The sequence below is a fragment of the Lepidochelys olivacea genome (assembly GCF_965140295.1).
Source record: "Lepidochelys olivacea isolate rLepOli2 genome assembly, chromosome: 1".
Classification (NCBI taxonomy): Eukaryota; Metazoa; Chordata; order Testudines; family Cheloniidae; genus Lepidochelys; species Lepidochelys olivacea.
This window is the reverse complement of record NC_140411.1, coordinates 29,032,127-29,060,120: the sequence shown is the minus strand read 5'-3', so window position 1 is coordinate 29,060,120 and position 27,994 is coordinate 29,032,127. Positions and strand designations below refer to the sequence as shown.

The 27,994-nt window shown below is 43.4% G+C and overlaps 1 protein-coding gene across 1 annotated transcript; it reads left to right on the top strand.

Annotated features, from left to right (window-relative positions):
- LOC311514856 (high-affinity choline transporter 1-like) lies at window positions 1–25,701 on the top strand (the record flags this gene model as incomplete). The annotated part of the gene is made up of 7 exons (XM_084617558.1): window positions 1–41; window positions 7,310–7,465; window positions 10,204–10,352; window positions 15,233–15,376; window positions 17,487–17,640; window positions 22,334–22,551; window positions 25,168–25,701. The coding sequence occupies exons 2-7, from the start codon at window positions 7,333–7,335 to the stop codon at window positions 25,699–25,701; spliced, it is 1,332 nt and encodes a 443-aa protein (XP_084473684.1). The 5' UTR covers window positions 1–41; window positions 7,310–7,332.
- Between the last annotated feature and the right edge of the window lie 2,293 nt (window positions 25,702–27,994).

Here is a 27,994-nt window from a genome sequence, read left to right as displayed (position 1 = left end):
GGTCCTGGCTCCAGTAGGATATGTTCTAGCTTTTATCATTGGTAAAAACAACAATTCGATTCTTAGACGTTTTCATTGCAAAGCAGTTTTAGCAACATGAAAATTTAGCCTTCTTGTTGTTCAGATGCCTGTATTCTGAGTTGTCCAACTCAACTGGGTTGCATAAAAGTGGTTATGAAAGTCAGCAAATGTTGGAGACAGACAGGCACAAACTGGATAGTTCACATTAAAATAACTCTGTTTAGGGGACTTCAAGGAACCTGTTAAACTCCTGGTTTGGCTTAACAACAAACTGAAAGATTCTAGAAATGGGAGAAAATTATTATCATTTAAATCACCAAAATTCATTTTGATTGGTTAATTTTAATGCAATGAGGTTGCTCCCCCTTCTTGGACACTGCTTATTTTGGGGATTGGTAGGGGTGAACTGTACCATCGTGGCTGCCTCTCCCATCGTTTCCTGGGGTTACTCGCACACTGTAGGAACACCCACCTTTACCCTGTTCCTAGGGTTCACGGTATAACCCCACACTCTAGGGCACCCACCCTTACCCTTCCGTGGGCTCAAGGTGTAAACCTTACACTGTGTGGGTTTTCAGGGTGTTTTACCAGTGAAAGAGCCTCAGACAGTAATATCCTTAACTTGTATTTATTAACAATCATCAAAACAAAATGCACATTCTAAGCATACAATGCTCACCACTCCCAGTAATGCAGATGAGCTTTTTCTGCTGGCCAGTCAAGATCAGGTCATCCGGGGGCTCCAGGTTCTGCACGATATGGTTGCCAGGGTGTTGAGGTCTGGCAGCTCTGATCTTGGGCTGTGTCCTGGAGTTGGTTCCCAAGAGTTTCCTTTTGGACCCCAGTTTATATAGTGAATGAAACTTGAGTTCTGCTTAGCTATACCTTAAGCAATCATTTTACTGAAGTATTACAAAATAATTCTTTGACCAATCCTAATACATTGTGAAACAATTCTCCACCAAGTCATGCCCCACCACTTTAGTTGATTTACACCTTGCAAAATTAGTTACGTAACAGACAGAAACAATCAAAGAACCAGACAGAGACCATGCAGATAAACAACAGAGAAGTAGGGACTATCAAGGCAAAACAATAAAGTAGAGATTTCACAACCACAACTGTTGACACAGGATTCCTTGCCAGACAGAATGCTATTAAACAAAGTTTTCTTTAAACATCTTAAGATCTGTTTTTTTATCTGGTGATGGTGGCTACTATTAGGACAGGATATCATCCGTAACAGCCCAATATTATATTATTTTAATGTAATTTAGACAGAATGTGAGGATGTGATGTTCTGCTTCTTGGCTCATGGCTGCTGCTCTCCTATTGTGGCTGCAGAAAAAGGCCTCAGACCTTTCACTGGGGCCTCAGGATCTACCTTGATACTATTGGGCTGTCATCATCCTGATCCTGAAAGGCTACGAGAGCAGACTTGGCCACAGAGAGAACCAGATGAAATTACCACCTCCACCAGTTTAGTCTAAATCCTGACCACCACCACCTGGGTTTTGAGATTTGGGTTCCTGCCATCATCCACCTCCCTCATATGTTATTTTCCCTCTCTATCTTGTTTCTTCTCTGGACTATCTTTCTCATTCTACCTTCTGTCTAATAAGAGTCTGGCATAGCCAGCCAAAACAACTCTACCTTTTGAAACTGCTGTGAGCCTGTGATCAGAGGCAGCTTAACGCAACGGCTTTAGTCAGCCTGACAGAGGTACAAGTTTGCCAGGTCTGAGTGACTGATAAGACCATGTGCTGGACCTGTGTTAGTCTACAAGGGAAGCTACTTGTGAAAGTCAGCATCAGAGACAGAAGCTGCATTTTTTCTCTTTGCTATTCTTGTCTCTCCCCTGTTGTGTGTTTGTCTTATACTTGGTTTCAGTGTTGTAACTGCTTTTCCTTCTTTTTCTATGTTTTTAATAAAAGATTTAAAAATGGTTAATGGTGGTTGTTATAGTGGAAACAAGCCAGCTAAACCTGAATATCTGAACTGCACATAACTATTTAATGTTGTAACACTGAACAAAGGTTTTATTAATATTTTATCCCTTATTGGGCCCCGACACTATCCTATCAGCACACCAGATACCAGAGTCCAAATCAGAATGTGAAGGTTCTACTCATTTGTGCCTGATCCCATTGAAGCCAATGGAAAGACTCTCATTGACTTCAATGATTGTTGGATTAGACCCAGCAACCTATTACTTATGAAGCCCTTGCCTTGTTCCCCTCAACTCAGTGACAAAACTCCCATTGACTTCCAAGATGCAAGACCATCATCTTAAATGATTATTATTGAGGTCTTTGCTCAGTACGTACTCAGACACAGTCCTGTTGAAGTCAATGGAAGCTTTCTGCAGGAAGGAATTCAAGACTTTGTCCGTTATCTGTTAGCATTTATATAGCATCGACAGCATGCTTGGCACTTCAGACAGAAAATAGGCCCCTTGCTCTGGGGAGCTTACACTGTAAATAGATGGCCATAATAGATGAAGGAAATGACAAAAGAGGGTGGAACAGCAAGGAGGATAAGCATTCATCTTTGTGATTCCAAGGTTGTCTTTGTTGTCCTCTAATAAGAGAAAGATTAGGGCTTGGTCCACACTACACAGTTAGGTCAATATAGCTATGGAAGTATCTTCACTTAAATTTGACTCGGAGGGAAGTGTGCCACCTACTGCATTTGGTATGAACAGTTCCTTCTACTATCCTGCACTCTCATGCAAAATTAACTCGGCCAGACAAAGATGGGTTTACACATGCTTGAGGGAGCTGAGCTAAGAAATGTGCCTCCCTGTGGTAGGTGGGAGCCTCTTGAGACTATGGTTTGGGTTGCTTGCGTTTCTGGAACTGACAGATTCCTTCCGCTGCTTGGGGTATACAAGATTTTGTCCAAAAAAGAGTTCCTTTCCCCCTCTCTGAGGGCAGGGAGGAACAAAGTAAAGACAAGAAAAAGAAAAAATAGATGCTCAGTCTCTTGGGCAGTCTCTCTGCCACCCCTCTGGGTCCCAGGTTGTCTATAGGCTTTTAATCATCCTGATCAGAGTTAGAATCCTTCCTTAGATGCCCTGCCCCCTTTTGGTGACACCTGATCTGTACCTAGTCCAGGCAGTCTCAGGGCTGTCTCAGTCAGTGACTGTCTCCCTCTTCGCTGATCTATCTCTGTAATCAGCTGTCTGAGGCACTGCAGCTTCCCCAGTTAACTGCCTCTTCCTGTGGCAGGCTTCCCCTTTCCCTCCCCCACCAGGCACAGGAAGCCTTGGAGGTGTATCTAGATAGTGCTGGCCAGGCCCAGTGGAGTTTGTTAGCTTCCTCCTTGATAGGGAAAGGGTGTGCCCCTTCACGTAGCCCACCACTCAAGTTGGGAGGGTGGTCTTGGGGAGGGCTGCCTCCATCTCCGACTTCCCGTGGGAAAAAAAAAACCAGCGTTAGCATGGGCCTTTCCCACCTGGTGTTGCTCCCTGAAGCTATAGTGCTGTAGCACGAGGTACCATCACATCATACACAGTTCAAGTCTTTCATGCTATGGAACCAGCATAGAGGAGCGTGATTCATGATCAAGGAGAAGGGGCTGCCCAGCTGGTAATACCTCAGGGAATCCATGGCCTGCTTAATTGGTAGCACCTCTTTTTCAATAATCGAGTAGCCTTTTCTCTATGGAATAGCTTCAGTGCATCAGCTGGGAGGTGTAGTTAGTCCCTTGAGCTGAGCTGATTTGTATAAGTATAAGTAGGGGCTGTATAAGTAGGGGCATAGCTGTATATAAGCTGTATAAGTAGGGGCATAGCGAGCAGATCGAGGGACGTGATCGTTCCCCTCTATTCGACATTGGTGAGGCCTCATCTGGAGTACTGTGTCCAGTTTTGGGCCCCACACTTCAAGAAGGATGTGGATAAATTGGAGAGAGTCCAGCGAAGGGCAACAAAAATGATTAGGGGACTGGAACACATGACTTATGAGGAGAGGCTGAGGGAGCTGGGATTGTTTAGCCTGCAGAAGAGAAGAATGAGGGGGGATTTGATAGCTGCTTTCAACTACCTGAAAGGGGGTTCCAAAGAGGATGGCTCTAGACTGTTCTCAATGGTAGCAGATGACAGAACGAGGAGTAATGGTCTCAAGTTGCAGTGGGGGAGGTTTAGATTGGATATTAGGAAAAACTTTTTCACTAAGAGGGTGGTGAAACACTGGAATGCGTTACCTAGGGAGGTGGTAGAATCTCCTTCCTTAGAGGTTTTTAAGGTCAGGCTTGACAAAGCCCTGGCTGGGATTATTTAACTGGGAATTGGTCCTGCTTTGAGCAGGGGGTTGGACTAGATGACCTTCTGGGGTCCCTTCCAACCCTGATATTCTATGATTCTATGATTCTATGATTTCCCTAGGGAAATCCCATGCATCAGAAGAGGTTCAGGAGCTCTAGGTCTGTCACAAAGGTCTATCACTGTAGCTTTCACAGAGTGAAGGGGAACAGCCTCTGGGGAGCTGGTCACATAGTCAACAATTACTAAAATGTACTGGTGCCCCGGTGTGATCCTTTCCGGGGCCCAACTATGTCCATTCCAATTCTTTCAAAGAGTGTCTCAATCAAGGGCAAAGGGACCACAGGGAGCCCCCTTGCTGCTGGACAACTGGCACTCAGGGCAGTAGGAACAGTATTCTCTCACCTCCTGACGCACGCCCAACCAGTAGAATCGAGCTAGTAGTCATGATAGTGTTTTCTGTCTTCCCAGGTGTCCAGCACATGGGAGGCTGTGTTCAGACTGCAATACTGTCCAGTGATACTTGCGTGGCACCACCAGCTGGGCCCTTCTTACCCCATTCGTGGATCTCTTTCAACTCAGTAGAGGTGCTCTTTCTCATGGATACTGCTTGACCCTCTGATGCGCCATTATTTCCCCATTTATAAATGCCAATTGGTCATATGCCCGGACAATTGGCTATGTGTGTACGATTGTTTTTTTGTTCCTGAACAAAATTCCTGCCTTGTAAGAGCACTTCCTTTTCCAGGCTGATAACCTCTTCCTTCTCTGCAGAGATTGACAAGCATGTTGCTTGTGATGTTCCTTCTTCAGGGATCTTCCAATTCCCCAAGGTTTACCAGCCTTGAGAGTCACTCTACAACAACTGAGCCAGAACCCCATTCACTGGGCAGACCCGTACAGTAACAACTTGCCAAAAAATGGCCACTCCTGGCCTTTGATTACAAAGTAGGCCAATTTCTGGGCCAGGACTACACTTATCACCTTAGAACATGTCCACAGGGTCAGCTGGGGTATGTTTTCACATTGCCATGTATACACTGTGAGTGAATTGACTTTCTGGGGGATGTCGTCGCCTACAGCGAGTCTTGGAACTCTTTTCCCTTGGATCATCACCAGCACTGTCAACTTGAGGGGTACCATTTTCTGTGTACTGGTTTCTGCAGTCCAGAACCCTGGTCATACTCACATTCATTAAGAGAGAATCCTTTCTTTATGTGTCAGTCTGTCCAGAAGAGTAGCAAGTTACTCAGGGGCACTGACAGTATCTGTTCTAGCTGGAGGAGAACTTGGCCATGGAGTAGTGGCCGGCCTCTGTTCTGCAGGTCCTGCTTCAGCTGCTTGAGATGACTGATGGTCCCACTGGCAGTGTCATGTCCGAGCTAGACCCCCTTGTTCCTCACAGTCTTCCCATGGTCTAATGGCTGGTCTGATCATCCTGGAGGACATCCCCAAAGGTGGACCCCCCTCAGAGTGGGTGTTACCACTTTGAGGTTGCCTTCACAGGTTTCTCTCAAACCTATCCTGTGTGGCATCAAGGTCTTGATGCATTCTGTCTCTAACAGCCCTTTTGGCCTCTAGAAAACTCTCCATTAACCATACCGTATCTGACAAAGTCCCAGATCATGGTATAGTACCCACTCTCTGCCTTTTGCTGCGACAGCCTTACAAATTATTTGATCACAATTCACTTAGCAACCTGAGCCCCAGACCTTTCTTCTGGGTGGAGCCGCTTCCAACAGTATTCCTTCAAACACTGAGCTACGACCCAGGGTCTAGCCCCCTTGGGAGGGGTTTCAGACCTAAAAGATAAACAGTGAGTTTCCCTGGAAATGTCCAAAAGGCCAGATTTTACCTGTTTATAGTCCTAGTCTGCTCCAAGTCCAAGTTATGGTAGGCTGCCTGTGCTGGTCTTGTCAAGTATAGAGCCAAAAATCAAAGGCCACTGCTCAGGGAGCCACCAGGAAGCTCGTGCTACGTTCTCAAAGTTAATTTAAAAGGCCCCAGCGTCATTGTCTGGCCCCATCTTGTTTAGCTTCATGGGTATTGGTGGGGGTACCCACTATGGCACTACTGTGCCCTGCAGGGACTCCTGAGGAGTGCAGTGTTGGCACAATACATTGTGTCATCTTCTTGTGGAACTCCTGCTGCTGGGTCATCAACTCCCACAGCAGCAGTTGCAGTTGTGTTGTGTGAATTTGCTCATGGGTGGTCCATTGTGCATCTCCGCTAGCCACTTACACCACTGTTCAGGTTCCATCTTGTTCAGAGCTACTGAGCTCTGTCTTCCTCCATGGGCTTTTTCTCCCCTTGTATCAGGCATAAGCTGCCCGCATTCTCCAACACTTGTGGTGGATGGAGGCACCTTGAGTCCCCACAGTTTGGGTTGCTTCCATATCTAACACTCACATATGCCCTCTCAATACCATTATGGAAAATCTGAAAAAATTCTGGCTTGGACTCAACTTTAACCTCTTGCCATGTTTGGTTTCTACACACACACAAAACAATGGTTTTCTGTGCTTCTGAACTAGTCTTTCATCTCTATTTGGAAATAAAGTCAATGTAATGATGGGCTTAATGTAAAAACAACAACAACTTGGTAATAGTGACCCATGAATGTTTTGGGGAGGAGAGAGGAAACCATCCAATTTTTATTAGGAAGACATTAGTGAAAGGATATGATATAATGTATATCTCTTAGTTTTAATGCTGACGTCCTCCAGAAAGACAAGATAGTTCTGATCAGGAGATATTCTATGCATAATTAAATGCATAATTTAAATGTATTAAAAATCATAGAACTAACATGAAGTTTGCAGTCACCATATTGTTCACTCTGCCTGTTATATCTCTTTTCCTACCCTGTGTCTGTCTTGTCTATTTAGATTATAAGCTCTTTGGGGCTGGGACTGTCTATTACTCTGTGTCTGTACAGCTCCTAGCACAATGGGGCCCCATTCTTGTTTGGTTAGTAGGCAATAACTAAAATAATAATTTACCTTGTCATTTGATTTTTGCTAGGGGGCCTCTTCTTTGTAAAGCCAATGCGATCCAAAAGCTATGTAACAATGATGGATCCCCTCCAAGAAACCTATGGGAACACTATGGGAACCCTTCTCTTTCTTCCAACATTGATAGGAGATGTATTTTGGTTTGCAGCTATTCTTTCTGCTTTAGGTAAGTATATATCTTATACATATACTCATTCAGAATAGATTTCTTTTTCCCCTTGCATCATGTAGCTTTTTTTAAGAGTCAGTAGTTTCTGGATCCTTTTAGTATTTGTACAGATACACCGAAATTTGAACAGAACGCAACAGTTAAACCATAATAGGGAAATAAGCAATAAAAATCTGCACAAGAGCCATAGAACTATTATTATGTAACTGTAAGCTGTAAGATCTGAACTACTGCTGCAGAGTGTTTGGACTATTACTGCAGAGAGAACACTATAGTGTTTTATTTAATATAAGGGTGGCGTTAGTTTTGTTCTAGTACTGGGCAGCGGTTCCCCGAGGGCAAGGGTGACAAACACCTAGATTTGTAGCCCTCATGTTTGCAAAGGAAACTTTCACCGTGACCTAGGACAGAGCAAACTTTTCCCATCAGAACAGTTTTTTGTCCAATGGAAAATTCGGTCTTCGACTAAACAAAAATGATCATGTAGAGTGAGAGGAAGAGAGGCGGGGGAAAGGAGGACTGAGAAGGAAGAGTGACAAGGGGTAGAAATAGCAGCGATGTTAAAGGTAGAATATTCTCCCCCTCGGTGATGCTGAATGTGACGAAAAGGTACTGAACAAATTATGATAAAAACTAAACATTTAGCTACTACATACTTCCACCCTGTGCAAATCTGCCATTGACATCAGTGGGAAATCCATTTGTGCTAAATTTATACCCCCGCCACAGAGCATGATAATAAAGGGAAACTTGCTTTCTCCTCAAAGGGATAGCTAGCACACAACAGGAAGTCCATTACATGCAGCTGAACTCTTGACTGCTACAGCATGGGTGTGGCCTAAATGGCCTAAATCTGTCCATGGATCCACTGGTGAAGAAGCCCCATGAGGAAGAGAGAAGCAGAGACAAAATGACACAGAGAAGCAGAGAGGGAAAAGCAGAGAAACAGCCTTGCTCTTGACACACTGGCCATTGGGAAAGAAAGGGGAAGCTGTGGCAGCAGTCTTAATAAGGAAGAGCAAATGAGGTAGGACAAAAGAGGGAAGAGAAGGACTGAAGGTGAGTGAAGGGAATAGAAAAGGAGAGTGACTGAGAGGGATATAAAGTGGAGAGCTAAAGAAATGAGCAGGGGGTCTTGAGGAGGAAATAGGAGAGACAGAGAAAGAGTGAAAGAGGTGGGCACAGGTACAGAAAGATGGGGAAGAGGAGAGACAGAAGATGAGAGCGACGGGGGAAGTGTCATAGAAGGAAATAGAAAAATTGAGATGTAGAAAAGAATGAAATTGGGAGATGGAAAAATGGGAATGGTTTGTTGGGGTGTTTTTTCTGAGAAGACTTGTAAAGAGATTTTTCAGAGACAGGCAATGAGAATGATTAAAGGCCAGGCAAAACTTCCATGTGAAGAGAGAATAAAAAAATTGTTTACTCTAAATTGGAAGGGAATAAAATGGGACATGATAAAAACTAACAAAATAATGAGTGGCCCAAAGAAGGTAGTTTAAGAACTTCTATTTACTCTCTCCATAATACAAGAGGAATGGGATGTTCAATGAAATTGCAAGACAGCAAATGTAATACTGATAATAGGAAATACTTCTACACAATGCACATTTAAGCTGTGGTACTCATTGTCATAAGGTATCACTGAGGCCTAGAGTTTACCAGGATTCAGAAAACGATTAGATATTTATATGGATAACAAATATATCCACAGTTATGCTAGTAAAGAGGTTTTTTTTCAAAAAGAACAAAAGTTTGAATAGGATAAGCCTTCATACTGCAAAACATAAGCCAACCTCTAACTGGCAGTGTTAAGGAGCTTTCTGTATGAATAAGATATTCCACAATTTCAAGTTTTCTTCCTCCTTCCTCTGAAGCATCTGGTACTGGCCACTGTCAGAGGCAGAATACTGGGTAGGATGGAGCACTGTTCTGACATAGTTCGGCAATTCTTATGTTCCTAGGAAACCCAGACAGAATGACCAGATTTAGAGTCTGGAGATTTAGTTGGGGGAGGAGAAAGTATGTGGATGTTGTATGGTTGGGAAGTGTGGAATACTGAGGATATATTTTACCAAAGATTTTTTTTCTGGGTTAAAGCCACTTTACACATCACCTCTGACTGTTACACATTGGTAAGTGGGAGTAAGTTAGTTTGAAGGAGCCTAGAGAAGTTTAAGCTGGTGTAATTTACACACTGACAGAGCTGGAAGATAGGACTGTAGCAAGAAAACCAACTCACAGGAGGATGTAACTTAAGTATGCCTCTTCTTACTTTAACTCACACTTTTCCAGCCTCTGGGTGAATAAATGACACCAATTTAGACCTCCTTAAACTCCTTTACACCATCTCAAGTGTCATTTCTGAAACTAGTCCTTGGTGTTTCCACTAACAGAGGAATCGAAAGGGAAACTGAACATTGAGACTGGGGAAGATTAGTTGCGCTGCTTGAGGCTAGCCAAACTTTAGTACTGACCAAACTGTAAAAGTGGAATGTTCACAAAAACCATTTAAAATAAAGGCATTTAAAATAAAATTTTTAAAATTGTATAATAATTTCTGCCCATTAGATGCATGAAGATTCCTTGCTTCAAGTTTTGGTTTATAACAGGAATATTGATTGCAGTTCTGTGACCGGTATGGTGCCAACTGTGTAATTATAGTGTGTGTATGTATGTATATATGTTTGTGTGTGTGTGTGAGTAGATATATAGAAAGCTGTTTTTCTTTACAGGGGCTACAATGAGTGTGATCTTGGATATCAGAGGATATTTAGCTATCATCATTTCAGCATGTACTGTTACACTCTACACTTTACTGGGAGGACTATACTCAGTTGCGTACACTGATGTGATACAGCTGGTTTTTATGATGGTCAGCCTGGTAAGGCCTATACACTTCTGTGATTTTAGATTGAAGTGTAGAAGAGGTAAAGCACAAGAAACCTGTTTATGTAGAGAAGGGGCTTCTTTATTATTTCCTGATCTCATTATTGCATGGTTAATAACAATCTAAGGAAAACCATTAAAAAGCAACCTTTGCTCTAAAGGCAGTTATATACAGGATGTGAAACAAAGCAGTTCTGTAGTCATAAAACCAATGTCATTTTACTGACCATTTAAATGCAGCCACTTCTGGGGTGGATGGCAGTAACTGTTTAACAGCACATACGCACACTACACAACAGTTTAGGAGAAGAAGAGAAAATACCAGATATAACTGACACTATAGAGCATTTAGTTTGATTGTACTAATTGCCCCACTTGGAATCGACCCAGTCACTGGAGCTAACACTGCTACTATTGTGAAATTGCCATAAAATCCTTAATGACCATAGAGTATGGTGACAACCTTAGTTTTACATCTCATCTGAAAAATGACGCCCTGCAGCAGCACAGAAACCCTGGAAGGCCATACTGCAGCTATCAATTGACTGGGGTGCGGGGACTGGGGCGGGGGGGGGGGTGTTGGAGAGCCACCTATTGAATTCCCAGAAAACAGCTGGAGATTGAATCCAAACAGAGGGAAATAGTTCAAGCAAGTTCATGCTCCTTTGGGAAAAAAACAGCTGACTCACATACAGTCCATGAAAGATTCTCTGATTTACACAGTATAAATCTGGAGTAATCCCACTGAAAATACTCTGAATTTACACCTACAAAATCCAGAGCAGAATTTGGCCTCATAGATTTATGAGTGTCACTAAGATCAGAATCTAACCCACAGTCTCAGCCCCAAGGATCTTTCAGTATGTCTAATTAAGACAAACACTTCATTGGCTTACAAGAGGAATTACAAAGCAGCATAAATGATATGTAAAACCCTTCATGAGTCTTGGAGCGAGCACAGGGTGAACAATAATTCTTTTATGAGGCTGTAATGTTGTAGTTTCTAGGTCAATTCATCAAAAGACCAAATTTCCCAAGTCCTTCCAAGTGCCTTCCCCAGTAGCTTATTTTAAATCCAGAATGTGCAAGAATGCCAGAAACCACCTCAAAGTCAGAACTTATTAGAAAACAATTCTTTCCGCAAAGCTGGAACATGCCATTTTCTAAATGTCTGTGGTAAAACAGCAACAGGTTTCTCAAGCAATACACTATTCAGACTCACAAAAACCTCAATTCCACCTTCTCTCCAAATCACTGTTAAACTGAATAACAGTTTAAAAATATAAATATATTTAATAACTTAAGGGGGAAATATCTTCAGAGAATATTTTAGGTATTTTTTTTAAAGATTCAAAGTTCAGATTAAGGTTACACTTGTGGGAAGAACCATGCACGTGTTGGAAAATTTGGAAATGCTCATTTCAGGTACCCAAAGTTAGGTGAAAGTTTAAAGAAAACAGTCCTTGCCCAATAGTGCTTAAAAACAACTCAATTCCATAAGCACGTCTAACTTTACTCGCGTGAGTGACACCATTAATTTCAATTAGAGTTATGCACATGCTTAAGTGTTTGTAGGACCGGTATCTAACTTCCCAGTCCTACACTGAGTTCTATGTGGGAGGATCCCTGCATCCACATAGAGCTCCAGTGAAATCCATGGATCTGTAGGAAGGCAACGGGTCTGCGTAGGATGTGGGTTTCAGAGCACAGTCCTACAAACACTTATATGAAGTACTCAGGCAAGCAGTCCAATGGGACTAATTCACACACATAAGTATTTGTAGGATGGAGCCTTTAGTGGACATCCAAAACAATCCCAACAGAATGAGCAGTGGGAGATGACTGTCAGAGTGTTGCACTTTAATTTGCAATAAACGGGTCTGTAACAGCACTTCTAAATTAGATGGGCTGAAATTAAAACTATTTAAATCAAAAACAGTGTTTAGTCTTAGCATATTAGAAAAAGATCATGATGATTATGACTGTGTATCCACTCTGGATCCAACACCACCGATCACTGGAACTCTGTCTTTGAAGGGTCAGATTACTGCACAAATTTCTTAAAACAGTTTCCCCCTCCCTCCATATTTTAGAGAGACAGGGAGTGTCTACACAAGCTCTTCTTATGCCAGGATTATTATGAGTATTCTGAGTGGAAGAGGATGCATTCCATAAGTAGTAAATAAGACACTAAAACTCACACAACCTACAGTTCCCGACCCCAGATCCCTTCCACAGAATGCTCCTCCAAGGCTCAACCTGGGAGCGACTCACCAAGCTCTGCAGAATATTAACTCCTGCAGCCTGACTTTCCTCTCTCTGATACCAGCTGTATGCCAATGTAACTCCATGGAGCTCATCCTGATTTACAGGGATGTGAGATGAGCTTCAGGTTGCACGGGTTTTGGAGGAGCTAGGTTTAGGACACAGCAGCTGCATCCCTTCTCCTGGCTGTAGTTTTTCAGGTGCAGAGATAGCATAAGCCAGGGTCTGGCATCTGTGTTTTTGTTCAGACTGTTTTATTCTAATATCACAAACAAAATAGTCACTAGGGAATTCAGGCAGGGAGATCCACACAGGCCAAAGTGGGGAAACTTTAGTCTTCAGTTTGTCTTTCCTTAAATGTTGCAAGCCTGATATGACCCAAGGGAGGGACTTTATTTGAACTCTGCAAGGCTTCATTACTACAGTTCTCCAACTGCTTTTATGGAACAGCATGGGCCCCCTCTGGTGGCTAGGTTAACACTAGTCACTTAACCGGCAGCTGAGTCTAATGTCATCCAGAACATGGCTATAAACAAAACAGCTGTCTTCAAAATAGGGTGACCAGATGTCCCGATTTTATAGGGACAGTTCTGAAATTTGGGTCTTTTTCTTATATAGGTGCCTATTAACCCCCATCCCAATTTTTCACACTTGCTATCTGGTCACCCTACTTCAAAAGGTGTTAGCCATTTAGGCACGATTGATTTTTTCATCCAGAATGGGTGCTCAAGGTGGGGTGAGAAAAGCAAGAGGCACTAGGAACCGCTGGGTGCCAGAAGCACACTCACACATGGCTAGAAATAACTGCTGCACTTGTGTCCAGAGAGCTCAAGGAGAATGCAGGCTACCACCCACATCAGCACCAGCCTCTCCCAAAGGGGCAGGACAGACAATGTCCTCACCCTATCTATGCCAGCCAGCAGAGACGCTCCCCTCCGTGGGGAGTGTGGTATTATTCTTGAGGCCCAGAGAGCTTTATATTTAACATGACATTATTACTTAAACACTTAAAACACAGCAACAAGATCCTGCTATAAGTGACAGCCAGCCACAGCTTGTTCTGGCCTGGCAGTCTGGAATCCTGCTTTCCAAAATGGAGGATGACCTTTGGTCTCTGCTGCCACACCCCACACCCTTACAGCACAATCACAGCTGTTCCCCATTGGGAGGGCACTATGTACCAGGGGCGTAGCCACAAGTGGGTCTGGGTGGGCCACAGCCATCCAGGCCCACCCCCTCCAGCCTGGCTCTGCTCCAGCCCCAGCACTTGCCCCATTCCCCCACCTGCCAACACTCCAGCTGGGGGGTGGGGTCCGGGTGCAGGGGCTTGTCCCACTCTGCCTGCCCAGCGCTCCAGCCGGAGAGTGGGGTTGGGGGCTTGCCCTGCTCCACCCTACTGCCTGGCACTCCAGTTGGGGAATGGGGTCAGGCACTTGCCCCTCTCTGCCTGCCTGGTGCTCCAGCCGGAGAGCGGGGTTGGGGTGCAAGGGCTTGCCCATCCACCCAAAGTCGGGGCCCACCCAAGAGTCCCTTCCTGGCTACGCCATTGCTATATACAGTAGTACAACATAAAGGGGAGTGTACCAGTGACACTGCTCTCAGTCTTTTATTCTACAGGGTTTGTGTCTTCACATCGCCACCTCCATGTGCCTTATAGCCAAAGCTGATCTCTTAAAGATTTAGGGCAAAAGTAAACCTTCAGTTTTTAGGTATGTTCAGGACAGCAGCCTCATGTGCAAATCTGTGAAGAGGGTCAGGGCACTGCTCTCTAATTGAATGAGTCACATCCAGGATTCTCAAGGGGGAAAGTGCTTGCTGTACCTTTAGAAGGCTCTCTGAGTTATAACAGTGTTGAGTTGCCTGTTTTCCCCACTGAAATAGATACTGGTAATTGCATCATCACTGCTTAATCACCATCATTATTCAAGAGGCTGCATGATTAATATTTCAGCCGCTGTTTTGTTAGAGCCAAATGGGATAGATTCCATTTGATTTGCCACTGGCTGTTCCCAGCCCCATAGCAGTGTATTCCGTCAAGAAGCTGAGATAAACTGCACTGGATATGACTACATGGAGTCAGGACTAGGCGAGGCTATGCCTTGGAACACAGCACAACACCCACAGGACCTGTGCAGCAGTCTTTCTGCAGATCTATAGAAAAGCTCAGGTATAGGGAAGAGTCCTCGACATGCTTCCCCACTTCAACCAGCTTTAGGGCTAGTTTGTAGCACCACAGCAATGCAAAGCAACTTCTCTATACAAAACCAGCCACTTTATAAAATGACAAGGACAGAGTACCCATGTGAGCTGTATAAAAAGAGCTATCGAAAACAAGACAGAAGTTTAAATGGAAAGGTTAAACAGGACTAGTTTATTTCCCCCTTCTCAGCCTCAGTCTACTCACAACCATCATCCTTAACATTAGAAAAATCCCATATAAGAGCTTAAAGGTGGGAGGCAATTTCAGATTTCTGTGGAATGCCAAGATTTCGTGGTGGTATGGTCTGGGGAGGGGGAATTTCAGGTTTATAGGGAAAACAGAAGAGTTACAAATGTTGTCTGGTGTACATTATCCTTTTGTACTGATAATTGTTTTCATGCTAAACATAGTGGACTTGTGTGCCATTTGCACTGCTGAACTCTGCAACTGAAAGCATTTATTATACTGCTGTTAATGAATTCTATCAAGTACCATGGATTGGCAAACTAGAAACAGAGTATCTTGGAAGATGGTTAGATGAACTTCTGTATGTGGTAAGAGCTTCTTTTTTCCATCCTTTCCTTCTAATAGTTCACTTGGAGTGACAGTAAAAGCAAAGCACCTTTTTATAAACCCACTAGTACAGACTGAGTTTCACACGATAGAATACAGGGAGAAAGACACTTCAGAATTTCAGATATTTTTATGAATGCATCTTTATTATGGTTAAGGCTAAGATTTTGTCCCGGATATTTTTAGTAAAAGTTACAGACAGGTCACGGGCAAAAAAGAAAAATTCACAGAAGATGTGACCTGTTGCCGTGACCTATCCGTGACTTTTACTAAAAATATCCAGGACAAAATGGGGACCTGCGGGTCCCCACACCGCCTGAAGCGGGGCAGCTGCTTGGGGCTAGGAGCTACCTGCAGCAGCTGGGGGCTGCGGGGTACCCCTGCCACCTGCAGCTCCAGGGGTCCCGCACTGCCTGTGGCAGCTGGGAGGTGCCCAGGCCTCCATGCAAGGTTTAAAAATCTGAAATGCCATAGGCACTGACTTACCTTCTGCCCCGTGGGTGCTCGACCCCTCCCCCCACCACCCCTGGCCCTGCCCCTGCTTGCCCCTGCACCACCCTCACCCCACCCCAATTCCACCCCCTTCCCCCAAGTCCCCGCCCCACCTCTTTACCCTCTCTTCCCCCAAGCGCGCCACGTCCCCACTCCTCCCCCTCCTTCCCAGAAAGTCCTAAGCACCGCCAAACAGCTGTTAGGTGGCGGGCGGGAAGCGCTGGGAGAGGGAAGAGTGGGACGCAGCACTCGGGGGGGGGGGATGAGGAGCGGGGGCGGGGGGAGCTTAGCTGCTGGTGGGTGCGGAGCACCTGCTAATTCTTCCCCATGAGTGCTCCAGCCCCTCAGCACCCATAGAGTTGGTGCCTATGTGAAATGTCACCAAAAATTGTAGTTTTGTTTTTGAATACAGGTTTTTTTGTACACAATTCTACATTTGTACATTCAGCTTTCATGATAAAGATATTGCACTACAGTACTTGTATTAGGTGAACTGAAAAATACTATTTCTTGTTTTTTACAGTGCAAATATTTGTAATAAAAAATAAACATAAAGTGAGCACAGTACACTTTGTATTCTGTGTTGTAATTGAAATCAATATTTTTGAAAATGTAGAAAACATCCAAAAATATTCCACTAAATGGTCATTCTATTATTAACAGCGTGATTAATTGTGCGATTAGTCACAATTAATATTTTTAATCACACGATTAATCGTGATTCATTTTTTTAAATTGCTTGACAGACCTAATAATAAACATTAATAATACTGTCTGAGGAACAGGGTGCTCTTATTGCTGTGACTCGTGTCCTGCCTCAGCCCATCCCTCTTCAGGAAGTTTGTTACTCTTGGCTTGTGTTTAAATCTAGATTGTAAGGTCTTAGGGTTGGGCCAGTCTTATTATTTGTCCTGTGTACTGGGTGCTGTAAAAATAATAAATGACAACAAAGGAGTTCCTATGCCAAAGACACCCTGAGTGCCTGACAGGGAAACTCCTGCTGCTTTTCCCACAAAACAGTGGAACAAGGGCAGCTCTGCTACAGAATGAAGGAAGCCTAATGAATGAAGGAGCATACACCCCTGTGGGCTATAAAGCCTGGTTCTGCATGGGATCTTTCCTGGCTGCAGTGGAAAGGGATGGGGTTAGGAGAGAGACAAGCCCAGGGAGGAGTGGGGGCCAAGATAATGGATGCCACAGATCTACCAATCACCCTCCCCTGCAAAAGGACAGAGTGACAGGCAGAAGGAATATTACCAACCCACAGGTTTCAGTAGCAGCAGTAACCCCAGAATGACTACTGTCTGGAGGGAGGAACTGCCTTCATGAGGATAGGTTTGCCCCGAATCACAGGCGTCATTTCAGAAAAATTCAGGGGAGAGGGGGCGAAGTTGCGTCAGCATGCAGAACATTATATGTGATTATATTATATCCTGCAAAGTTGGGAGGGAGGGAGACAAAGAGCGGAAGACATAATGGAGTATACAGACCTATGAAAATTCTGGTGGGGGAGGGAGCAAATGAAGGTCTATAGCAAACGTCACTCCAGCCTCTAATAATGATGCATGAGTTATTTTTAATGGTTTACCTTCTTTTCAGGCTCTTGGAAGTATTCCATGGCAGATCTATTTCCAAAGAGTCCTCGCGGCCTCCTCATCCAGACAAGCAAGGCTCACTTCTTATTTTGCAGGGTTTGGGTGTGTTTTCATGGTCATTCCATCTGTTCTTATTGGTGCAGTTGCTGCTTCTACAGGTAACACAAAAGCTGTTTCTTTCCATTAGTACCCTGAGGCCATGACCAATGGCCTATTTCGCTAGGCGCTGTACACACACACACACGCCCGTGTCCCCAAAATCTTGCTGTCTATACGTATGAGGCACAAATGATGGATAGAACAAACAAATGGGGAAGAAAAAGTAAACAGTGACACAATGAATAGCAAAGTAAATATCAATCTCACTGTAACAGGCATCTTCCCTCTCCTACATGGAGATGCAGTGTCTGCCTCAGTTTCCCAATACATGGTGATCTCCTTTTAGCTGGCTGGAAGGAGGTCTCAGAGAGCCCTGTTGTCAAAATTAAAAATATTCCAGGATACAAAAGTCACAAAGAAGAGTCCAAACAAAATGGAAAAATCCAAATCTTCCAGACAGCCTTTTTGGCTTTCTTTCCAGGGCCTTCTCCTTGGTTGCAGAGGTTCCCATCTCCTATAGGTGGCACCATAAAGAAATTCCATCGTCTAGTGCAGTCTTCAGCCCAGGCTTCCTCAACCACTAAGGGTAAAGTCTACTCAGCCATTAAACACCTGCGACTGGCCCAGGTCAACTGATTTGGGCCCCCAGGGCTTGTGTTGCGAGGCTGTAAAACTGTTCTGTAGACGTTCAGGTTTGGACTGGAGCCCGATCTCTGGGACCCTGTGAGGGGGGAGGATCCAGCCTAGGCTCCAGCCTGATCCCAAACATCTACACAGCAATTTTTAGCTCCACAGCCAGAGCCCTATAAGCCTGAGTCAGCTGACCCGAGCCAGCCATGGCCAGGCCAGCCGCAGCCATGCCACAAGTCTTTTATTCCAGTGTAGATGTACCTTAAGCTGCTGTGCACTGCATTAAAATCCCTGCCCTGCTTCACTTTTTTCCAGACACTTCCCACCTTGGCCCATCTCATCCTAGGCCTTCTGAAATGTCTTCAGCAGACACCCTCCCAGGTTTCTTCCCTGGCTCCCTCTCAAGAAGGAATCACACCACCTTGATCCAAGCCCATGAAGAGCTTCCTTACGCTTCTGCTTGCCTGGGCCTTCTGTCCACTCTGAGGAAAGCATTATAGCTATCACCAAGCATTCAAAAACCATGAGTCATGCTCCAAAAATCATGGGACTGGTTTAAAAATCATGAGACTTTAAAAAAAGATTTCTTTGCCTTCTGGTTTCTGAGCCTTAAGGCTTGGGTCACATTTTCAAACTTTTCTCAATGACCATATGGCTAGAAATGAACTTTTAGTTTTTAAATGAAAGTTGAGTTTCTACACGAAGCCGGGGCTTTAAGAAAATCACCCAATCCTGTGAAACTTGTGATAAAATCACAAGAATTGGTAGCACTGCGAAAGGCTGCCTCTTATAGTCTCTTTCTTTCCCATCATGCATTGCAGCCTGGCCTACAACTCCTAGAAGACATAATGTCAGGCAGCTGTAGGCTAGAACGTGGAACAGGGCAGGCTGGACCCAGGCCTGCTATCCTCAGTCTCAAAATTCTTTCTACCCCTAAGATCATTCTTTCCACTCTGGAAGTTATATTTTCCTCATTAATTTTCCAGATATGGTTAAATAGGCAATGCTCTGGTACAAAGAGGTTTGTTTGTTTTAATCCCTAGTCATATATAATGAGGACTAGATCCTCAGCTGGTGTAAATCTGTGTAGCTCACACCAATTTACAATAGCTGAGGAACAGTCCCTCAGAATTAAAAAAAAAGAAAGCTCATTGCAATATTAGGCTTACAGAGTTACAGTCACAGAGATTCAAAATGTCAGCGTTGCCAACTCTCATGCAATCTCAGCAGGGAAAAGAATGGTGTCAAGGCTGATTCCCCATTCTGGCACTTCGAGTGCAGAAGGTGGAGGCCCACACGGATTCTAAAAATTAATACTGGACACTGCAGGCTTGTATTAAACTCCCAAGTTTACAGCTTCTCTTTGACCTTGGATGGGTAGATGCTGCCACCACCCAAGTGCAAAAAAACAAAACAAAAAACCAACCCCTTTAGACCCAGGAAGGCGCACTTGGGAATTCCTCCCTATGAGGTACCCTCAAGCCCTTTCACCTCCACTCCGGGGAAGAGCTGAGAAAGAAACAAAGGAAATCAGCTGTTGCCACCAGCTAATTAAACAACGTGCACAAACCTCTTAGGACACAAAAACCCAATCCTGTTGTTTAAAAAGGTAAATTTTATTAAAAACCAAAAGAAAGAAAATACATCTGGAACTTAGGCTATTGCTAGATTTAAAAAGAGCAAATATAATAATTAAAGCATCAAGAATGGTTTTCTTGAGGTCCAGCTTAATGGTTACCAGCAAAACAAAAGCATTTGGGGGTTAGCACAGAGGAGTCCACAAGCCATAAAGAAATAAAAGAGATAAATCTAATCACATCTTTCTAGACATTTTCTGATCTACTTACATATCTGGGGTTTCAAATGAGTAGTTTCTAGGTATGATCTAGTGATTTTCAAACCTGGCCCACAGCTTTTTACAGCATAGCTACAGCCCTGTCTCTGCTCTGTCCCCTCTCTCTAGAGAACAACAACAGACAGAAAAAGGGAAAGTTTTTTCCCAATTTTAAAAAGTTCTAGCCCTCCCATTGGCTCTTTTAGTCAGGTCCCCACTTCCTTGCTTTACCTGTAAAGGGTTAAAAAAGCCCATAGGTAAAAGAAAGTAGAGAACAGCTACTAACAGGGATTTTATAGCTAACTGGCTGGCTGGGTGTCCGTAAAAGAGAGCTATCCCCCCCCCACCCCCCCCCACCCCGCTTCACTTATCACAAATGGCCTCAAGGTTAAACCATAAGAAACTCAGAAAATCTGAGCTTTGTTCCCAGTTCTACCACAAACATCCTGTGTGATCTTGGACAAGTCACTTAATCCCTGTGCCTCAGTTTCCCATTTGAAAAATCAGGATATTACTACTTCTCTACCTCAGAAAACTATTGAGATGATAAACTTGTTGGTATTAGTGAGGTGCTCAGATACTACGTTGATGGGGCCTAAATATCTATAGTATGTAGACAGGAGCTGTCATAACCCTTCTTCTGCCTGTGCATCCCCAAATTGCATTGACTTTTGTTTGTAAACCAACTGATTTGATGAAGTTCTTGTTTTACGACATTCCAAATAGTAGATAGTGTGCCCACAGTTTGTACTGCATAGTGGGTAGACATGAATGCATATATAAATTCCTAATGTAATGCTTCTCTATTTGTAAGCTTTTGTACATATGATGTTGCACCTGATCTGCCTGGTAGAATGTTTTAATTTGCAATTGCCTGTTCATGCAGTACAAGCCTTTGAAATATTATAGAAATTAGCTTTTTAGTTTAGTGATGCTTATACATAGGTCAGTACAAAAATGTCAGTTCTGATGCTAACATAGATCTAATTTATATCGTCTGTAGCACAAATCTGTGTATTTGTACAAAATGAAAAATGGTGGTGGTGGTAATGCTAACAATATACTTTGGGAATTTTACCTCTACAGAGAAGTTACAGTATATGAAGACTTCAAGGACACAAGCCCCTTAAAATGTACTTGAAAGAACAGGACTTGCCACAAATTTGGAAAATGTGTTGTTTGTCAAGAAAATCAAAAGAATGCAAAACTACCAAAAGCTACCAGTGCTGAACAGAATTCGGTGATTCTGGCAGCAGAAGCCAGGAGAGATTAATTGTATGGATGACTACTGGCTGAGTTTTTTAGGTTAGATGAAATTAGATGAAAGTTTCTAACCCTCAGAAGAGTGAAGTTTTGGAATAGCCTTCCAAAGGAAGCAGTGGGGGCAAAAGACCTATCTGACTTGATAAGTTTATGGAGGAGATGGTATGATGGGATAACGTGATTTTGGCAATTAATCGATCTTTAACTATTCATGGTAAATAGGCCCAATGGTCTGTGATGGGATGATAGATGGGGTGGGATCTGAGTTACTACAGAGAATTCTTTCCTGGGTATCTGGCTGGTGAATCTTGCCCACATGCTCAGGGTTTAGCTGATCGCCATATTTGGGGTTGGGAAGGAATTTTCCTCCAGGGCAGATTGGAAGAGGCCCTGGAGGTTTTTCGCCTTCCTCTGTAGCATGGGGCACGGGTCACTTGCTGGAGGATTCTCTGCTCCTTGAAGTCTTTAAACCACGATTTGAGGACTTCAATAGCTCAGACATAGGTGAGAGGTTTTTCGCAGGAGTGGGTGGGTGAGATTCTGTGGCCTGCCTTGTGCAGGAGGTCAGACTAGATGATCATAATGATCCCTTCTGACCTTAATATCTATGAATCTATGAATCTTCCTTCTATGCTGTGCTTTGAATTATTTTCCTTCAGATGAACGTTCTGGTGTTTTTCAAGGTTGAATTTCGTTTAATTTTTTCTTCCATTTTCATAACCCCCAAACCACAGACCTCAAAGCATGATGAAGCTTAGAAAGTTTTGGTGGATTTCTGACAATTTAGAGATCTTACAGAGCCCAGGAATGCTGACAGTGTTCCTAATGATCTTTCCCTTCAGAGTTATTGATTGTTTCAGGGGAAATAAGTATGTCTTACTGCACCTTGCAGGGAAAAATAAAAGGTCAAGATCAATGCGGAATTCACTGTTAGTTACTTCAACACAGAAGAGAGTAAAGGAATGAAAAATTAAACACAGCAAATCCAAAACTCCCTGTTAATTAATGTTCTTTTCTTTTTTAAGACTGGAATCAGACAAGCTATGGTCTGCCAACCCCTAATGAAAGAGGGGAGTCCAGCATGATACTACCCATAGTTCTGCAGTATCTTTGCCCAACGTATGTTTCCGTTGCTGGCTTAGGAGCCATTGCTGCTGCCGTCATGTCTTCTGCAGATTCAGCCCTTCTATCAGCCAGCTCCATGCTAGCTCACAACATCTACAGGAAAATTCTTAGGAAAAAGGTGAGGAGTCTTTGTGAGCCGCTGACACCATGAATCACATAGGGAAAGTTATGGAAGGTTTTTAAACTACTCCTCTGTATGCCCCCAGGAGATTTCTCAAGGCGAATGTTGCTGTAAAATGCTGTCATTGGGCTCTAGACATGGGATGGAATCACTACAGAGAGCAGACTTTGAACTAGTCATTTAGCAAATGAAAAAGCTGTGCATCTATTTCATAGCCTCAAATGAAGTCAAAGAGAACAGCAAAAAGCCCTTGGGCAAAGCACTTCAAAGCACTCATGCAGCATATTAGAGAGCAGAAGGCGCTTTTTGGCTCCTCTCTGACTATTGTTCCATTTGTTAAAGTGTTTTTGTTTCATTATTAATGACTCCAGAAAGAGAAACCTGGCCTTCCCAACAAACTTAAGATGCTCTCATGTGACACAGAGGAGGCAAGAAAACTTTAGAAATTGGAACTAAAAAAAGTGACAGAGAAGTTTTCTAGCTGGGGACAGGATGATTTAGTTGGGGATTGGTCCTGCTTTGAGCAGGGGGTTGGACTAGATGACCTCCTGAGGTCCTTTCCAACCCTGATATTCTATGATTCTATGACAGCACTTCAGTGCTGGTGAAATGATTTATCTATAAAGTTTGTAAATCACACTGATATCCTATGATTTAAAGGTATGTAGTAAAGATAAGACAGGAAATTGAATTTCTTGGGGTCTGTACTTTGTTACTTGGTGGCCTGACCTTTTTATTTAAACTCTGGCAAATACATTGTGTTATGACAAAGGAAAAACTAGGAGGCCAAGATTAATGCACAAGGTGACTGTATCCTAGAAATGGGTATTATTAATCTTATTTGTATAAGATGTATAGCTAGGTTTTCAATATCAAGCTGCTTTAGAAAAATATATCACTAATTTGACTGGGCAAGTAACCCTCCAGAATTAACAGGCTGGTCTGATTTTCCTGAAAGGTTGTTCTCACTTCATTACTAAATCAAAATGGCTGCTAAAACAATGGGGCCTAGATTGTGCACCTTTTACTCATGCTAGTGAGCACTTGCTCACACGAGTAGTCACAGTGAAGTCAATATCAATATCTTGAACTGCTGAAATCAAGAGACTGCATGGGAATCTCAGCTTTCTTTTAAACAAAAGTTTCTAATCCTCACGGTGATGGAGAAAACCTTGAAAAGGGTGGAGTACATATTGAAGGTTTAGACATGAGAATGTAAATAAAAACAACCCAAAATTTATTTATATTTTTAGATCTCGTGATGGGGGGGAGGGGGCTGACTCATGATTTTTCAGGGCTTGGGGTTGGTAATTGTGTCTGCCAAGGCAAGCACAACCACATTCAGAGCCTGTAGTGCTCCACTGAAGTCAGTGGCAAAACTCACCAGGCTATTTTAAATAGATTTGGCCCAAATCATCATCTCCATGGGGGATGGGGATGGAAACCGTACATGTTCCTCACTTGGGGGAGTTCTGTTTCAAACAGCAGTACCTCAAAGCACACCACAGAACAGCGAAGAGAGTCCCATGGCCTGTCTATGCTACAGAGCGTTTGCAGGCATAGATATGCTGACAAAGCCCCCTACTGGAGACACAGCATATGCCAGCAAAAGGAGTTCTGTCAGCATAGCTACCCCCCACCTCCCTGAACAACATCAGCTCTGCCAAAAAAAAGCACTCTTGTCAGCACAGTTGCGTCCACATAGGAGGCTTTGCTGGCATAACTGTGTCAGCTGGAGTGTGTGATTTTTTTCATACTCCTACCTGACATAGCTGTCCTGGCAACACTTTGTAGTATTGGCCAAGTTAGCGTAACTTACACACTGAGAATTCCAGAAGGTGAAAATTATAGTTGCTTACACTCTCTTAGGTATTTTCATTTAGACTTGCCTCTGATTTCATCCCACATAATCTATCCCAGCATGAGGCCCACCAGCGGGACTTAAAAGCAACTCAGAAAAGCTCTTTAGTGCAAGAGTTAAAATCTACCCTCACTTCTGTAAACATTTCTTAAATTTACCCATTTTTAATATGGAAAATTCCTTACCACAGACAAATAATACAAATGTAAAATCTGTAAGGATCAATATTATTAGTTTGGTGAAACATATGAATTCTGACCTGGTTTGATACTACAGTTAATGTCCTGGCCTCTCCACTTGCATGCCTCAGTTTTTGGGAGCTCAGTTTTGCGGACATATTGTGTGATGTAATGTTGCAAGGAGCTGAACACCTGCAGCTCCCATTGGTTTCGAACGCAGCTGTAGATGGTCCAAACCTCTGAAAATCAGGCTCTGGTGTCTAAAGTTGGGCACCCAAAATTCAAGGCCACTTTAACTAATGTGCTGGCCTCAGTCATTAATCAACAGTACAACTAATAAAGTTCCTCCTTTATTTTAAGTGGCAGAGGTGCGGGCTTTGGCGCTGAAAGGCCTGAGTTCAAACACTACTGGCAAGGCAGGGGCTGTTACACAAGCACTAGAGTGCACTGTTATAACAGTGCCAGCATCTATTAATAAACTCCTCTGACTTTTGTAACCTTGAGATCTAATTCAGGGTGAGATTAAAAATGAGCCAATGATGATTTCTACAACAATACTCTCTTATTTTACAGGCTACGGAGAAAGAAGTCGTCTGTATAATGAGGGTCTCCATGGTGGTTTTTGGGGCAGCAGCTGCAGGCCTGGCTTTCCTTTCTAACTCTGTTTATGATCTGTGGTTCCTGAGTGGTGAGCTGGTATACGCCCTTCTCTTTCCCCAGCTCTGCTGCGTGCTTTTCATTCCCAACACCAACACATATGGCTCAGCTGCTGGATTCCTCTTCGGGTTCCTGTTAAGGCTGCTGGCAGGGGAGCCTTCCCTGAAAATCTCCCCTATTATTCACTACCCAGGTTGCTCTCTTGTGGATGGGGTCTACATTCAGCTGTTCCCCTTTAAAACCTTCACCATGCTTCTCACTTTGGGGACTATCATTGCTGTTTCATACCTGGTGGCGTTTTTGTTTAAGAGAAATATCCTCCCTCACAGGTGGGATGTTTGCAGCGTAATAAAAGAAAGGGAGGCTTCTGTTCCACTCCCTGAGATAGACGAACAAGCGGGCTTACAAATAAATATAGTTTACATTAATCCTATTGAAATACATACTTAATATTGTGTACTTCATAATATGGGCTAAGGTATTTTTCATTACATGCTGAGTTATTTTTATTCATGATTATTTATAATATCCCCCTAGAAAGCTGGAAGCTGAAATCTCTTTTCTGATTAACATTGTTTCTTTCATTATACAGACATATATTGGTTTGTTATTATAAGATTGAACGTTTGCGATGAAACTGAACGTAAACCCCAAAGCCAAACAAATCCACATTTGGGGAGAGTTTGAGATGTGGATCTGAACTTTGGGACTGGTCTCTGTCTTTATAATAGATTAAACCAAATCAATTGAGCCAACATTTAAAACTAATAAAGGATTTATTTTTTTCACAACCACAGAATTAACATGTGGAATCGCTGCCACAAGCTATCACTGAGGCCACAAGCTAAAAAAAGATTCAGTGAAGGATTAGAAGTTTATAAAGCTAAAGAAAGAAATCCACAGTTCTATTAGACAGGGTTTTCTTTAAAGAAGGACATAAATCAACCACTAACTGATGGGAGTTGGGAATAAACTGCCCTATGGGCATGTTATTTCATAACTGTCTATTATGGGGGTTTTTGCACTTTCCTCTGACAAATCTGGTGCTGGTCTCTGTTAGAGACAGGAGGACACCGGACTATATGGACCTCAGTTGTGAGCCCATACTGCAATCCTATGTTATTATGTAAAAGGTGTGTCAAAAACAGCCACATGAAGAATATTTTGAAAGGCAGGGATTGTGCCCTTTCAGTAAAAAAGAGTAGAAGTCATTCATTTTGGCTGCATAATAATGAAAATGAAGAATTTGAACTCAGTTCATTTTTCCCTCTAGTATCCAACTTTGAAAAATGTACAAACAATTACAAGCTTTAAGAGATGCATATATGTTTTACTTAAACATATTGAGGCCTGTTTCTGATGTAACTGTATAGACTTCAGCTCAGTTGCAAGAGGAATGAATGGGTGTCATGAACCAGGATGTGAGTGGTCAGGCCTTGTGGTTGGAGCAGGAGTCAGAAGCCAGAGTCGGCGTCAGAGCTGAGTCTGGAAGCCAGTACCCAGAGCCAGGGGTCAGAGTCGAGTCAGGAAACAGAGCTGGAGCGGATTGGACTGGAGCTGGGCAGGAACAAGGCTTTCACAGGAGCAATTGCAGGTGTGCACATGTACATTGACAGCCAGAGATCAGTCGTTGCTGTTGGGCTAAAGCGCAGGCTTGCTGACTTCCTTGGCCAATCAGTGGGAGAGGTCAATCAGGCAGCCCTGCGAGGATCAGCTGTGCTCATAGGCTGCCCAGAGACTGAGTGGGGAGCTGCACGTCCTCATTCCTGACAATGGGGCCCAAATGTCTCAATTCATTGGCCTCCTAAATGGCAGGTGTAATGATTCAGAAGCAGGCAAAATAGTCGAGGCACGTATGAGAAACGGAAATGTAATTCGCACACTGCAGTGCAACTGTGATCCGAATCCCCTTAGTTGAGTTATCTTTACTGGGCCAGGGGAGGAGACTTATTCATTGTTTCAGACAGCTGTGTTCGTGCAGCTTTTAGGCAGATGAATGGCATCATCTCCTTGAAAGAGCCCAATTTCCAGTTCAGACCCTTACAGACCACAGACACCTGGAGAACCTTGGCATGGCCTGAAACCTAAACCAGCGCCAGATCCGCTGGTCCCTTTTCTTCACCTGATTCAATTTCATCGTGACATCCTGCCAGGTGCAGGAAACAAGAAGGCAGATGCCCTGTCCCGAAAGGATGAACTTGCTGAGTCATGCACAACAGCTTGTACAACTATCCTTAAGCCATACACACCTCCTCAGGAAAAAGAGGGAAAACATAACAGGAGTTCAGATTTCAGAGTAACAGCCGTGTTAGTCTGTATTCACAAAAAGAAAAGGAGTACTTGTGGCAATTAGAGACTAACCAATTTATTTGAGCATAAGCTTTCGTGAGCTACAGCTCAATGAAGTCTCTAAGGTGCCACAAGTACTCCTTTTCTTTTTATAACAGGAGTTGAGATTATTTCTCAGATGGAACAGAGGATGATGAAGTAAACAGCAGCAGCCAATTACAAAATAGCCACTGTAGAGCTGCAGTTGCTTTTCCCTGCCAAATATAAAGGGTCAACCTGAGAAAGGGATGCTGAGGAAAAAAGTCCTTATAAAAGGGCAACCCTGCAGTTGGGAGAGGGGGAATTGGCAGGGATTAGGAAATTTCATTACCAAGTTCCTTCCCCACTCTGAACTTCAGGGTACAGATGTGGGGACCTGCATGAAAGACCCCTAAGCTTATTCTTACCAGCTTAG